This window comes from Mizuhopecten yessoensis, unplaced genomic scaffold (assembly GCF_002113885.1).
Source record: "Mizuhopecten yessoensis strain PY_sf001 unplaced genomic scaffold, ASM211388v2 scaffold10663, whole genome shotgun sequence".
NCBI lineage: Eukaryota > Metazoa > Mollusca > Bivalvia > Pectinida > Pectinidae > Mizuhopecten > Mizuhopecten yessoensis.
In genome coordinates, this window is record NW_018408659.1 from 65,992 (window position 1) to 82,357 (window position 16,366).

At 36.3% G+C, this 16,366-nt stretch overlaps 2 protein-coding genes across 2 annotated transcripts; both read right to left on the bottom strand.

Moving 5' to 3' along the window:
• Nucleotides 1-555: 555 nt before the first annotated feature.
• On the bottom strand, nucleotides 556-11,683 carry LOC110461788. Its single transcript, XM_021515454.1, has 4 exons — nucleotides 11,542-11,683; nucleotides 3,990-4,120; nucleotides 1,840-1,990; nucleotides 556-1,365 (listed from the first exon to the last, which is right to left on the bottom strand). Exons 3-4 carry the CDS (start codon nucleotides 1,964-1,966, stop codon nucleotides 1,139-1,141), a joined length of 354 nt encoding a protein of 117 aa, XP_021371129.1. The 5' UTR covers nucleotides 1,967-1,990; nucleotides 3,990-4,120; nucleotides 11,542-11,683; the 3' UTR covers nucleotides 556-1,138.
• Nucleotides 11,684-11,847: 164 nt separating this feature from the next.
• LOC110461786 lies at nucleotides 11,848-15,546 on the bottom strand. The gene is made up of 4 exons (XM_021515451.1): nucleotides 15,383-15,546; nucleotides 15,109-15,216; nucleotides 12,536-12,634; nucleotides 11,848-11,987 (listed from the first exon to the last, which is right to left on the bottom strand). Exons 1-4 carry the CDS (start codon nucleotides 15,501-15,503, stop codon nucleotides 11,848-11,850), a joined length of 468 nt encoding a protein of 155 aa, XP_021371126.1. The 5' UTR covers nucleotides 15,504-15,546.
• Nucleotides 15,547-16,366: the final 820 nt, after the last annotated feature.

The following is a 16,366-nucleotide window of genomic DNA, read 5'->3' on the forward strand; positions in this document are numbered from 1 at the left end:
AAAGGAAAACAACGACTAAAAAACTATGAAAGGAGAGAGTGACATGTATGTCTTGTCTCTAATACACAATGTTAGGTAAGCTAAAGGCAACTTATTGATAATGATTTATGTATGTGACAGAAAGTAATCATTTATAATTCGATCCAATATACATGTAAAACTGAAGAAAATAGCAAAGTTTATTACGGAAAATAATAAAAGAGACTTAGAATATGGCATTTCGGTTTTGTAATAAAAGATGTAAAAACGAACCAACTTGCACGTACCAAACATACCATGTAAACAAGAGCATTAACAGTAGGAATCGAGTGGTGGGACAGTGCATTGACAATTGCACTGCGGGTAATCCGGTTTCATCCAACATTAAGAGTCGCGCGCTAACCTCCTTACCAACAAGAGTGATTAATATCAGATGGCATAACCTTTATCATAAATGTTGTATAATAGAAATAATATATATTTAACAGTAGGTAGATGGCAGAAAAAGGTATATTAATGCTAGTTCTCTGTACAATATAAAAGATAACAGTGACCGCTAGGATATAGACATTCCATACATATTTATTTGTCACAAGGATATACATAAACTAATTAAGTTACTGTTACGACAAGTTAATGAAATTACGCAACCGATATCCTAACAATATACATACTCTTAGCCTTTTATAAAAGTAACATACTTGTCTGGAAATCTATCTTACACAATCAAACAAAGACACGGAACATGTATCCCTGGGGTTACCTGGCAGGTGACCATCGCTCAATTATGTTAGAAGTTGCGTCCCCTGTTGTGTAAAGAGTATTTTATTCAGTAATGATATTAATACAATGTTTTGAATAGTCCCTACAGAAACTACTACATGTTAATTGTTTCCAATAAATATATTTCAGAACTTTATAATCAATATTGAACAAATATCGATAATTACAAGCACTTTCCTCCATTTCTGAACTGTTTTCCCGCCTGAATCGAACGGCTGATAATGGCAATTGTAGCATTGCCAATTTAACTAACTAAGGCACATCTCCCAGTTAACTGCCTCTTTAGATCTTTCTCACAACCACTTAATGATAAAGTCATTTTGAGCTGAATGTAACAATTCGATAGTGATAATTGAAAATCTAATTCTACAACTCCTTAGAACATTGTTCGTTTAGCTATCACGCAAGCCGTCCTGTATAATATAGGGCAAAACGTGGTCCTCTGCTTTAGGATATCGCAAAGCGTCCTAAAATATTCATCGAGTAGTCTGCCCTTGTCTGCCTCGGTTCGGTCTGGGGACAGTCCTGACATGAGAATATTGTACATCCATGGTTTTATACAGTTTAGGGATCTGTCCACAAACGTCTCTTTGTCCTCGATATCTACATGGTCAATTAGAAAACAAACGATCACTTACAATATTGCAAAAATATAAAAAGAGTCTGCACATTTTGGGGGAAATGTTTCCAAATGTTCTCGTGAATGAGTTGATTTGAATCCAATTCATTTATGTTCAATCATGTTTGTATTATGTATTACATATGTTATGTGAATAAAACAAAGTTTAAACTAATGAGTTGATTTGAATTAGATATTCAAAATGATGTGGCTTGATTCGAAACAATATTTTGACATCTATATACATGTATGTCTATATGAGCTTAAGAAGAAACACATTTTAAAATTCCAAAAAAGTTGCTTTTGGAACAAATCCCCGATCTAGCTTATGTCGTAACGAAACAAGAAAACACACAATGGAAGTATTTTGCCGAAACTTACAAAAGGTACATCGTTTCTGTGTGACATCACTGCATAGGTGACTTAACCACGTCTGTTTCAATTTGTATTGACCTTACCTGCGTCGTTTGCTAGACCAGGGATTATTTCGACATCACTCTGCGTACAAGAAACTAGCGACAGACTTCCTTCAATGTCGGCTTGGAATGGCTGCATGAGCTCGGTCTTAGAGGGATGGTACGTCATCGACGAGGTGTGGATAAATTCTTCCTAAACACACCATTTTGAATAAGTTTAATAAGTTAATTCGGTATGTTATTAGCTGTGTAAAAAATATTCTAGTATTACGCATTGATTCGCAAAGTTCATTTCACTGGAAAAATTACGGTCAGTATCTCCAATATATGTTTAAGTATACTGTAATTAGTTGTTTTTTAAATTTAGGCTCGAAAATATCAATTAATTATATGTTGTGTCTTAAACACAATAGGTCATCGACAGCTTGGATCAAATTACACTAATGGCTGTAATATATTTTCCATAAAAATAGTTGTGAAGAAAATGTCTCTAAAAACCATCTCAACAATTTAATTAAATACCGTAGCTATCATGTACATTTAACAAGAGGCCCATGCGCCTTAACGGTCACCTGATATATTTAAACAGAGAGTTGATTTTGTTTTTAACACGAACAGAAATATTATTCAAAGTGACAAAAAACAATAAAACCACCTTATTCAATATCTAGCATACAGATTTAATAAAGTCTAAAAAGTATTTGAAACTAGCACCTCTGATTCTAAATAGGGAAAATGAAGAAATTTTAGCACACTGATTCCTTTGGGCCCCACCATACAGCCCTTGGGGTAGGGCTGGCTCAAAAGTATCAAACTGTCAACTCAGGGTTATAATTAAAAATCAAGTTATTAACATGTAATATTCAAAGTATCATTTGCCATTATAAACCATAATAAATTTTGCCCCCCCCCCTCCTTCCCCAGGGGGGAAACGCGAGACCCTAGGGTCATAAACCTTAAGACCCTTCCATCTATAAAGAGTGTTTGATTCTACCATATCTTGGTCTTAAGCAGAAGATTTTTGAAATTTCAGTCAATTCGACCCTTTTTTCCAATGGAAATTAAACAACTGTTGGTCCAAAATGTGATCTCCCTATATAAACTATAGTAAAGTTTACCCCCTCCCCAGGGGGTAAACGTAAGACCCCAGGGTCATGAAAGTCACAATTTCGGTAAAGCACCTTAAGACCCTTCCATCTATGAAGAGTGTTTGATTCTACCATATCTTGGTCTTAAGCAGAAGATTTTTGAAATTTCAGTCAATTCGACCCTTTTTTCCAATGGAAATTAAACAACTGTTGGTCCAAAATGTGATTTCCCTATATAAACTATAGTAAAGTTTACCCCCTCCCCAGGGGGAAACGTGAGACCCCAGGGTCAAGTGATTCACAGTTTTGGTAAAGCACATTAAGACCCTTCCATATATGAAGAGTATTTGATTCTACCGTATCTTGGTCTTGAGAAGAAGATTTTTGAATTTTAGTCAATTTGATTCTTTTTGGCCACGCCCCTCAGGCCCCTGGGGGCTGGGGGCTGGGGGCTGGGGACCAAACCGGCCACTACTTTTGTTGACCTTTGGCCATAGAAGGTTTCTGCAAAATTTCATTGAAATTGGTTCAGGGGTGTTGGAGAAGAAGTCAAAAATGTAAATTGTTTACGGACACACGACGGACGACGGACGACGCCGGACAAAAGGCGATCGCAATAGGTCACTTGAGACTTTGTCTCAGGTGACCTAAAAATGTTAAAGCGAGCAGCAGAACTGACATTTTCCCTACTTTATCTTCAGAAAGTATATTTATCAGTTCATTCAATGAAGTTATGTTTATCTAACTCAAGTTAGTTAATACGGAGTGTCTTTTGAATTTAGATATTAACTAACGAAATTTAGATTGACATGATACCCAACCATCAGGAGATAGGGAACCTTTCAATGATTATGTTTAAAGGTATAAAATATATAAAAACCACTTGATTGAGAGGGATATAATTAGAGCAAAAAATCGACAAAACAACAACAGGAATATAACAGACACCGAAGGTTAACAAAAGACACTTTAAATAAAACCAAAAAGGACGTGACATTAGTTCTCTAGAATAGTGTTTCCCGGACCACATATGGTAACACATCACATCTACCACTAAATTTCAGAAAGAAAATCAAAATACATTGGAGAACGTATGAGAACTACCTCACTGATTTTTCCACTTTGCCGAAATCCTTTCCAGATACTAGAGAACACATCATACGAGTCCTCTCCCACGTGATTGTTACACCGTCCACTGTCATCAGTGACGAAGGAAACCACCACCAAGTATCCTCCTACAAAACAACAGAAGCCATAACACAATACGCAACCATAACTGAGGTAAGTTGTAGAGACAGCATCTAACGAAAATACCACCCTTGGTTGATCAATACAGTCCGGTTTTAATTCTACCTTGATGACTATCTGCTTTTTTAAATTGAAATTCACTGCTAAATAAGTTGGCGATTTTTATTGAACAATTGTTGAGATTCATCATGAGACTCGGAAGTGTGATGGCACTGATGTTACATACACAATTTATACAGACCCATACACATTTACTGTTCTATTTGAACAAAGCATTTGCATCTAACCTGCAACAGAGAAGGTATATGAGTTCGTATACTAGTGTTTTAATAATGTTTAATTATATTGATAGCTTAAATCAACTTTAATTGAATGACATTATTCTGATCGTAAATTTAAAAAAAATAGATTTTCCCTTATGAAATGCATTATTTTGAAGAGCAATATTTTCTTAATTCTGTGTATTTTTTCTTTTCTTTTTCTATTCTTTAAGTACCAAGCTATATTTTTAATGACCTTTTTTCTTCATTTTCTAATTTTATTTTCAAACGATCTTTAAAAATGATTTTTTTCTATGTGCAAATAGATCAAACTGGTAAAAGAACAATGACTACGCATTAACATTCAAGCTACTTTATATCGTTCACATACAATACATACAATTGTTGGTTCTAGCAGAACTACGCCAGAGAATGAAGATATTGGGATAAATCTCTATGTCTTTTACATATAACGACTAAAACAGTCTGCCTATCATGATTTTTGCTGTCATTTGAAATGTCTTTTATTGCATTTGCAACGTAATTGAGAGTTGACACTTGTTATAATATTGATTAGGGACATTTCTTTTGTTTTTTAGAAAGGATCGTTGTTTATTGTATCTGTAACACTGCCCTTTCTTAAACGGACATGCACATATTCCAAATTCACCTTCGAAAAAGCGATAACCTTACCACGGCATGCATCGAAAAACATGCAATATATATATACACATATTCAATTACCAAAATACACCCAAGGTCAAACACAAAGTGTCCCAAACGCCAGGAGTAATATCCACACGTACAAACACACTGGAGTCCAAACGCTGTCAAAAACCATAAATATTAAAGGAGACTTTTTAGCATGCAGAAATAATCGCATCTTCCTTGATACTTCAGGGATTACGCTCACGTTTGCTCTCTGTACCCCTGGAATATGTCTTAGCAAAATTGAAGGTAAGCGGCTAGCTATTGGTGTGGTCTCAAGTAAAAACAACTTGACTAATCGCTAGGTTGATGTCTGTCCTTAGAATAGAGGAGCGACAACCAACTGCAAAGCCAGTCAATTTTACCATTACACGACCGATGTACATCACAGGATCAAACTAGTGTTATCGTCTCTCCACAAGGTGGCGCACACTGAGCTTTCGATTATGTTATGGCAAATTCCAGGGGTGTAGAGAGTGAAAGTGAGCGTAGCCCCTTGAGTATCGAGAATGAGGTGATCATTGTGTAGCAGGGATACAATTTAAATCTTTATATAATTGTTATATTAGTGTTGTAGCTATTGTTTGTGTTTGTATCGCGTCTGTTTAACAGAAAGTACCGTGTCCGCGTATTGGATCCCATGTTGTGATCCTTAGCTGTACAGGTACATTTGGTTACTGTACTCGTTACATATGTTTGGTGTTCCGTGGTGTGGTTTTTTATTGGTCATTACGTAAGTTGTATAACTGTTTTGAATACTTGTTTCCTTTGGTCAGTTTGGCGCGTAAGTCTTTGTGTCTCGTGTTTTTGTAAGTAAGTATCTTTTTAGGACTCGAAGTAGACGGACGGACTTTTGAATGTAAGTGTTGTCTTATCGGCGTGATAAAAAAACTTATTTTTGATTTCGTAGTGTAATTAGATTATAGCTATAGAAGTAATAATGATTTATTGTTTATTAAATAAGGTGGAAAGCGCACTTGCCTTTCACCAAGGCGACCGGGGCTCGATTCCCCGATCGGACGTGAAAAGGTATGACATTAATATATTATAAGAAAGGTATGAAATTGATATATGATCAAGTTATAAGAAAGTTTATGTTGGTTGAGCAGGGGTCGGAATCACTGATGAACTCTGAATAGGAGGGAGACATGATCCGACAATCTGCAACATATTACTTTGGCTACGGACTCTGGTTAGACGAGTGGTGATATTGGTCGTCTATCACCAATCGGCTGGTCACGCCGAGCCCTTGGTATACAAACTTCCAAGAAGGCGGTGGCTTTGGGTCAATCGCGAGAGTATGCCCTTACGGGCAATATGTATACTCGTTGTGTATACTTTTACGAGTAAACTACTGTGTGTATCCCTGACAATTTGGCGCTGGATATCCGCGCTGATATTAATGGCTCCTTGTTAGGCTCCAGGGTGGGCGGGGACACAGATAGCGATTTAAGTAAAAACCACATATGGGTAATGAAAAAAACACGGAAAAAACCCTACAACTACCAAATTTCCACAGTTTATCATCATGTTGTCAACCACTAGTGGAAATACAGCAGCAACATTGTCTCATCTTCTGTTTAGGAAGGGTATAAAAGGAATAGCTGGGGACGTAAAGTCCGTCAAACCTTTAGGATCTGGCGATCTTCTAATCGAGGTTTTTCGCAAACAACAGGCGATTAACCTACTGGGTACCACCAGTTTTGGAGGTATCAGCGTTATAGTGAAACCACATCCATCACTGAACAGCAGCAGGGGGTAATCAGATGCCCCGCCCTGCGCAATGACGCTGATGCCGACATACTGGAGTACTTCCAGGAGGAGGAGATCCCAGTACATGAGGTGCGACGGATTTTGTCCAAGAAGAACAGCAAGTTGGTTCCATCCCTAATCCATTGAGATGCCGTAACTGTTAGAGGCATGGGCATCATGAAAAACGATGTAGGCGGAAGACCGTTTGCCAGTATTGTGGTCGTGAAGGTCATGAGGGGCAAAGCGACTGTGATATTGCCAACCTGCGTTGTGTCAACTGTGAGGGAAAGCATGCTGCTTCGTCTCGAGACTGTCCTGCCTGGAATCGCGAGAGAGAGATATTGCGGGTCAGACATGGCTGGCCAACAGAACTTGAAAATTCTCACGACCAAAACAAAAACCGATAAACCCCACAAACAGCCATAATCGACACCACCATAAAAAGTCAATGTTTCAAAAGCACCTTCCTCTTTATATTAGGAGAAAACACCCCAAAACCCATCTAGGGCACATATGCGTTCGCAGCGACCTTGCTCACTTTCCCCTAACAGACCTAAGAAAAAAATTAAAATAGCCAGGGGGAAATCTGATTGGTCCGATCTGAATGTCACCTATGGTAAAGGATCAGAGGACCCGACAAACAGGTTTAATGGCCTAGTGGATCTCGATGATGAGATGGAGACGAATGCCCCAACGCTTCGTGCTTCGACTCCATCGAAATCCAGTCAAAAAAGGAAAAAATGAACAAAACAATTATTCAATGGAACATCCGCGGATTAAAGGCAAGTATAGAAGAATTTCAGAATCCATCAAAAGAATTTTAACCCGCCTTTTTTTTGTCTACAGGAAATCATGCTCAAAAACCCAATCACTCTTAGAAATTTCTCACTTCACAATAACATTCTAACTGTAGGTAGCAGAGCAGCAGGTGGTGCAGCTGTAGCTGTCCATACAAATATTCCGCACAGAATGATCAAGTTAAACACAAATTTACAGGCTGTTGCTGTCTGTGCAACATTACACAGATAAATAACCGTCTGTTCAATTTATCTTCCTCCGAGTATTGTTTTCACTTGTGAACAACTCAATAACATCGTCTCCCAACTCCCAACACCATTCATAATCCTCGGTGATTTTAATGGTCATAATAGTCTGTGGGGCTCTCCAAACACGGACGAGATAGGAAGACGTATTGAGTAATTTATAGATAAAAACAACTTGTGCCTTTTTTAACAACAATACCCCTATCTTTTTACACCCTGCTACAGGCTCTCGTACCCACATTGATCTGTCATTATGTCATCTTCCACTTTACTTGATTATAACTGGAAGGTAAATAATGATCTTTGTGGAAGTGACCAATTACCAATTTTTCTTAAGAATATTAGGACTCCTCTTGATGATCTTCTATCTCTATGGAATTTGCACAAAGCAGATGGGGTCCAATTCCAACACATGTGCAATGAGAAGCTCACCACAGAAAAATGTACTAACCTCGACGACCCAATCAACACTTTTACTGAAACACTCACTTCTATTGCCCAAAAGACAATTCCAAAATCCGCTCCAAAATCTACGATGTTCCTTTTATCAAAAGAATATTTTAAAACACGCAGCAATCAGGCAGTGATTTTAAAATTTGGCGGGCAAAGGCTCGGCGATCAATTAAAATTGACAAAAGAAACAGCTGGAGAGAATATGTATCCAAGGTATCATCAAATATATTCGGAAAATAAGTGGGATAAAGAAAAAGTCAACAACCTCCCACCTTAATAAAAAAACAAATTGTTTTCGTCTAAGTCTGAAATTGCTGATGCATTTGCAAAAAAACATAGCTAAAAACTCATCCCCTTTAAACCACTCCCAAAAATTCCAGTCTGTAAAGAAGAAAAAAAGAAAAAAAAGGGCTAAATTTCAAATAATCAAACAAAGAATTTACAATGAACCATTTACCCTACCGGAACTTGTTGACTCGCTTGGAAAATCACAGCACTCTGCTTCAGATCCAGATGATATTCCATATCAATTTCTCAAACACATACTGGACTCGTCACTAAGATGCCTTCTTTACATATTCAACCAAGTTTACGCTTCCGGAAAGATTCCCGATTTGAAGAACAGTTATACCTATCCCAAAACCGGGAAAGGATGCTACTGACCCAAACAACTATCGTCCTATTTCTCTGCCTAGTTGTGCAAGTAAAACTTTAGAACGAATGATAAACAGGTTTCATTTCTTGAGGCCAACGATATAATATCCCCTCTTCAAAGTGGTTTTAGAAACAGAAGAGGGACAAATGACTATCTCATCAGACTCGAGACATTCATTCGAGAGACTTTCGCCAAGAAGGAATACCTTGTTGCCGTGTTATTTGATCTTGAGAAGGCCTATGATACGCAGTATAGCATCATGAAAGATCTTCACGACCTTGGCGTACGTGGAAACCTCCAAAGTTTTATATCTAATTACTCATCAGATAGGCACTTCAAAGTCCGTGTTGGTTCAACTTTTTTCTGAAACGTCTAAACAGGAAATGGGAGTCCCACAGGGTGGAATCCTATCAGTTACCCTGTTTGGTCTTAAAATCAATGATATAGTCAAATGTCTTGGTCAGTCAACAGAAGGGTCATTATTCGTAGATGACTTCTAGATCTGTTACAGATATAAAAATATGCACACAATAGAACAACAACTTCAACAGAGTTCAAACAAACTACAAAATTGGGCTGACGGAAACGGCTTCAAATACTCTAAATCCAAAACTGTGTGCATGCATTTCTGTCAAAAACGAAAAGCACATAATGACCCAAATCTTACTCTTGATGGCACTACAATTCCTGTTGTTGAACAGACTAAATTGCTCGGCCTCATTTTTTATTGAAACTATCTTTCATATCACATATAAAGTACCTGAAAGATAAGTGTTCCAAGGCGTTAAACATTATACGAGTCCTTTCTCATACTGATTGGGGAGCGGACCGTGAAATGCTTTTGCGCCTATACAGATCACTTATATGGCATACGGGTCGGCGCGCAGTTCTTACCTGCAGATGCTAGACCCAATCCATAACCAAGGGATACGTCTAGCCCTTGGAGCTTTTCGAACAACAACTGTTAAAAGCCTGTACGTGGAAGCGAATGAACCATCCCTTTATGACAGAAGGGAAAAACTGGTATTACAGTTTGCAGCTCAATTAAAATCAAACCCTAAAAATCCTGCTTTCGACCAAGTATTCAACCCAAAATACCAAAACAAATTTACGCAAAACCCAAAACTTCTGCCAACATTTGGTATCCGAATTTCAATTTTCCTGCAAAAACTTAACATAAAGTTGACCGACATAGCTGAATTTACCATATCTGATGTTCCTCCATGGACCATACAAACACCTGATTTTAACTTTACATTACATGAGCGAGGGAAATCCAGTGTAATGCCCGAAAAACACAAATCCTCCTTTCGGGAATGCATTTCGAATTACACTTCTAATACACAACTTTAAACCGATGGTTCCAAAGAAAGTGACAGCAGCCTGCTGTACTGCTAATTCTTACACTTCAGTTCGACTACCAGACGGCGCCTCCATCTTTTCTGCCGAAGCATGCGCCATTGGTTTGGCCCTCGACCATATCTATGAACACCGCATTAAAAAGGCAATCATTTGTTGAGACTCTCTATCTGTCCTACAAAGTTCACAGTTACGAGATCCTAAAAACACACTCGTACAAAAACTTGCTTTTCGAATATCTCGTACCTTAAAAAAAATCTAAAATAACTTTACTTTGGATTCCGAGCCATGTCGGAATTAAAGGCAACGAATTTGTTGACATGGAAGCAAAAAATGCACACAAACAGTTTGTTTGTTGTTTAACTCTCCAACAAACAAATATCAAACAACCATATACAGATTTTAAACGTATTATTCGTACAGCCATTCAAAATGAATGTGACACTACATTTACAGTGGAACATATTTTAATAGAATGTTCCGATTTTTCAAGCCCCGGAAATGAAAACTCTTTTCAGTTCCGTGGACTCGAAGGCATTATTTAACTATTTGAAAGACATCGGTCTATTCTATAGACTCTGATGTCTTTAAACCAACCTTATCCTCTTTGACGTTATATATATGACATAGTCAGTATCATCTATTCGTTATCTCTTTTATTATTTTAACCCCCTTTTTATTTTAATTATCTGCACATACAATGCGAATGCTTTTAAAAAATGAACATTTTTATATGATTTTATCTTCGCCACTCACATGTTTGTTTGAAAAAAAAATCACCATGGCCCTAAATGACCACAGCCATCGATGGGCCGTTAAACACAAACAAACGAACAAGTTTATGTTTAATTTACAGTTGATATAAATGCTGTAGATCTACGATCGACTAATACATTTGTATATATAAAAAGGTGTGCCATACACATGTATGTTATATAGATCTATATCATTAATACATATATTTTACCTCACATTTTCAAAGAGGATTTATGGAATATAATCTGTAATATTTGTTTACTTTAGTATCGGGTCAAATTCCGTATCATAATATATATTGTCAATCTGTTGAAGTTATATCTGTTTAAGCACATGTATAATGGAGCCATGTAACAGATGATTTTAATCAGATTGCTTTAGTCGCCTAACACGATCATACAATCTGAATCGTTTGGTATTACCTGGACGGAGTTCCTTGGCTCGACACGATAGGAACTGTTTCCAGTCAGTCTGCCATTGGTGTCGAAATGCTTCTAGCTCCTTTCTGTCACAGTCACTCTGGAATATCCCGCCTCGGATGGCACAGGGTCTATAAATCAGAAACCATTATTGACGATACATTTCAACAAACTATTTTTTTCTCTTGTTTCCCTTTTTACCGCCAACTGCTGTTTGAATTTATTAAATGAATGTTTTCAGATAAAATCGTTTCCAGTATATTCAAAATCTTGATCAACACGTATTTTACAATTAACCGTTTTAATAAGTTATCTAGTAGAGATCACTGAAGAGAAAGCCAGATCGACGGAACCTGTAGGCAGGCACTTCCGGTACATTGATGTAGCACTAGCTAGCACGTGCACGTTATCGCTTACGGACAATCGATTACGTTTATCAGAATTGGTCGCTGAAAAGAAGAGAGAAAAATACATTAAGCATTTTATTTTAAGTTAAATATTTTGTGAAACAACTTTTTCTTACAAATGAGAAGGGACACATGCATATTGCTTAATTTCACTTTTAAGATTACAACATCGGGAGTCCCTTTTATACGTTTGTTTACTTAAATCGTTATCAGTAAATACTGTTTGGGTCCGTACCTTTAGTAAAAGGTTCTACATACAAACAAGAGTAATAAGAGTAGTGGGAATGAAGTGTGGACTACATTTTTGAATAATGAAATTTCTTTTGATATACTTTAAATGTTATAATTCTGAACAAAGAAATGATATACTTTAAATTTTATAATTCTGAACAAAGAAATGATATACTTTAAAATGTATAATTCTGCACAAAGAAATAATATACTTTAAATTTTATAATTCCGCACATAAAAAAACAAAGATTAAAGCAAAGCTGCTAACATCATTATGCTACAACATAAATCACAACCGTTTAGAGAAGGCGTACTTACCCCGTTAAAACATGAACGTGCAACATAAAATATTGACCTACCATGGACTGTCTGGAATAGAACGTTGAAGTCGTTAAACAATTGATCTTCATAAACAAGTGTAATTTCCCGGGGATCACTGGACATCTGGTTGATATAAGCTGAAGGTAAAACAAAACTTCAGGAGATTTTATAAAAACCCTGTTTGTAAAATATTTATAAATCCGTTTCATTCGTTCTTACAATGTTCTATATATTTACCTGTTTCTTTATAATTCACAGATATTCCGTACTTATATTTAAGGATCCCCGTCCCTCCGCCTAAAAATGTAATGAGGCATTGGGTTTTTTCTCTACGGCATCGCTATTGTATAACCAAATCATTTCTAAACAATAACCCATACCCTGCGGTAGTTTCTTCAGATTTTTTGGGATATTATGAAATTTCGACTTTTTTCCCCATTTGATGTAACAATGGTTTATTAGAAATATAACACATAAAAAATAATAACAATGTCAATATTGATGAATAAAACACAAAAAAACTGAGTAATTTTCTAACAATAATACTAAACCAAACAAAAATGCCCGTTACATGATTCAATAAACTTCCGAGTGCCAATGCAACACGTTTAGGACAACAAAAAGAAAATATAGGTGACAAAAAATAAATGTCTTGCGGACTTACTTATTATACAACAAATTATAAAGATACAAAAAAAAATAAGCAAAAAAGAGAGACAACTCTTACATTTGTACCAATAATAATTCTAAATCCCAAAAAGTCATATATACAATTAATTATTTACAACATACAATATAGCACTTTATATATACGTATATAATACAGTAAGCATTACCAACCAATAAAATTACTTCAAATGTGTTAACCAATGAATAACATTATAACAAACAATGTACTTTACTGTGTCATAGCAAAAATGTCACAATGAACAACAATAACAAACTTCAAAGTTTCACATACTTTACACAACAATAATAAATATCTACATAATGTACAAATAACATACTATATTGTGATATAAAAAAGCACACACAATATACAACAATAATAAACTTTTACACTCGGAACAAAACAATAATAAACTTTCACATATTGTACAGATAACAACATACCATATTGTGTTTGAAAAAATACCACACTATATAGCAATAATAAACCTTGTCATTATAGAGAGATAACAACATATATTGTTGTTTAACAAATATCACACTATTATTCTATTATGGCCCTTTCCGGGGGGAACTGTTCTCTTATAGTGTTGTCTGGGGGAGGTATAGTGGCCGAGCCGTAAGGCAAGGCCACTATACCTCTCCAGACAACACTATAAGAGAATTGTTCCCGAGGGAAAGGGTCATAATAGATTTAGTACATCACATGCCTGTCATTTGACAATAAAAAGTAACATATTTAATAATTAACAACAAATGGTAATAAATGGGCGCAACTCTTAGCGTCACGCTAATTTTCCCGAAGTCTCAGCGGTCCAAAAAAAAGGTATAGTGCCCGTCTCCAGCTGTAGTTCCCGTTGTAAAAGGCGGATGCTAACTATACAAAATAGAACAAGGGTAGTTATCCAATAGCTATCCTAGAAAGTATCATGTGATGTACTAAACAACAATAATACACTTTTACATCATATGCAAATAACAACATACGATATTGTTGTATAAAAATATCACATTGTAAAAATAACACTTTTGTATTTAACATAAAAAATGAACTTGAAATATAGGCCTATTGGGCATATACATGTAATAACAAATATAGAATATAATCTTGACAAGTGTGATGCATAAAATACTTCCCAGGCCAAAATGTCTTTCCTGTTGGGTATTGCACAACCGTAGCCTAGCTAGTACCGCATTCCTTACAACCTTTCTGGTCCAAGTATTCAGATGACATCGCGAGTTCAACCACTCGTCTACCCTTCGACCAGGTTAAAAAGTTATTGGCGTATTCGTGATCACTAGTACCGGAGGAATCCTCGTCGGACGTCGATGTCGGTTAATAAGTAAAATTGTTAGTAAGTTTAGTAGGGGCTTCAGTAGCCAGCGTCTCTTCAATGTGTGAACGAGTGTCACTTTTTTTCGTCGTATAGTCGTGGTCTAGTAGTGGAAATTGGACATCGTTGTTGTTATTATTGTCAGTTAATGCGCTTTTACGTCGGGCTTGCATGTCGGCCATCACTACCACGACGTTGTTTACATCGTTACGACAGCTTTTTTCCTCACACCTTCGCGATTGGAGATTTTCAACGCACAGACTTGTGTCCCACAACTCTGTATTCAAAACGTTATTCAAACGAAATCTATTCAAGGGAAGATAACAACATTGTCGAAATGGTAATCAGGGGCAGGTGACTCTAACACTGAAAAACGACAGTGGAATTCTTTAGTGTTTTACTCTGGCTGGGACGGGGATCTTATAGTCAATTGGACATAATTATGTGTGCAATAATCAGGTATATAATAAATAAGTACACAAAAGTCAGTTGTGCAGTAGTTCAAGTATGCAGAAATATTATCGAGTGCGATCAGTAAACTAGTTTTTGGTAATAATAAAATATAACATCTGGTCTCTTTATTAGCAAAAACATACGTTATAACGTACCTATTACCGTGTCCATGAGCTCCAATGACACGCCTCCGTCAGCAGCTCCAAACTCAGCTATACATATGGAATTCCTGGAATTCCCATTGTCTTGTTTCAACAGATTCCCTTAAACATTGGAATTATGTTATATCTATCAACGAAGAACCAAATAATTAATTATAAAGTCAATTATAAAATGTTTTGTATCTATATCTAAAGTACATTTTACTTTATAGCCGTCATAGATATCATTCTATGGTGTGGTAGGTATAACATTATATGTCCTTCTTACCTACACATTGCAGCAATTGTTTAATGACCGTCCGTACAACTTTTCCACTGTTCTCCATTCCAGACGAGTAACTATCCGCCCCATTGTATACTACTCCCTGAAGTTCGGGGTTTGCTGTCATGACTTCTCCACTCCTCCAAACTACAGAATATGTGTGGTCATTAGTATATACCTGTAGTTGAAATACTGATACCGTATCCACATATCACCTCATACACATATACACACACAGTAGAATGACTGGTCATTGGGCCATAACTGACCGGAATATTAAACGATTTACTTGTGAAAAGTCCGGTGTGTTATACGTATATAACAAGATAACAATATTTGATGTGGATAATTGAATATCAATCAATACCAGTCTTCTGTATGCTAAAAATGTATCATAGACATATTTAAAGCTAGTAGGGTAACTGGTGGTATTTTGTTAAATTGTGATTTACATATATATTTTAGATTATCATGGATTCGAATATAATTTATCATTGTTTTGTTATTACTAATATTCGAGCTGCAGAAATTCATCATTATTACCATCTATTTATACAGAATGATAAAAAATAAGACTACACCTAAATAGATATTTTAGAAGATCGTCATAAGAGTCAAAACCAATGTTTTCTGTAACTTTATCCCATTACATGTTAATATAAAATATGTTGCCATCGCTCCTTATGCTTTATTTCTCATGATACTTGTTGTTTGAATAAACAAGAGAATACCGAAGTGTAAATAAAAACATAATTCTAACTCAAAATCGATACCACTTGTACGAAAGATATCCTTTGAAAAAGACCAAATGCTCCAGAAGGTCACACGTCTTCTGCTTCATCGACGACACCCCCCAACAACATCGACACCCATATTAACCAAAAACATCGACACTCATATTAACCAAAGACATCGACACTCATATCAACCAAAAACATCGACACCCATATTAACCAACAACATCGACACTCATATTAACCAAAGACATCG

Coding starts and splice junctions, on each gene's coding strand:
- LOC110461788 (XM_021515454.1), bottom strand. CDS start 1,966: ATGACGTACCATCCCTCTAAGACCGAGCTCATGCAGCCATTCCAAGCC. Junction 1,366..1,839: donor TGGTCTAGCAAACGACGCAG/GTAAGGTCAATA, acceptor TTGACCATGTAG/ATATCGAGGACAAAGAGACG.
- LOC110461786 (XM_021515451.1), bottom strand. CDS start 15,503: ATGACAGCAAACCCCGAACTTCAGGGAGTAGTATACAATGGGGCGGAT. Junction 15,217..15,382: donor ACAATTGCTGCAATGTGTAG/GTAAGAAGGACA, acceptor CCAATGTTTAAG/GGAATCTGTTGAAACAAGAC. Junction 12,635..15,108: donor GCTCATGGACACGGTAATAG/GTACGTTATAAC, acceptor TTTTACCTTCAG/CTTATATCAACCAGATGTCC.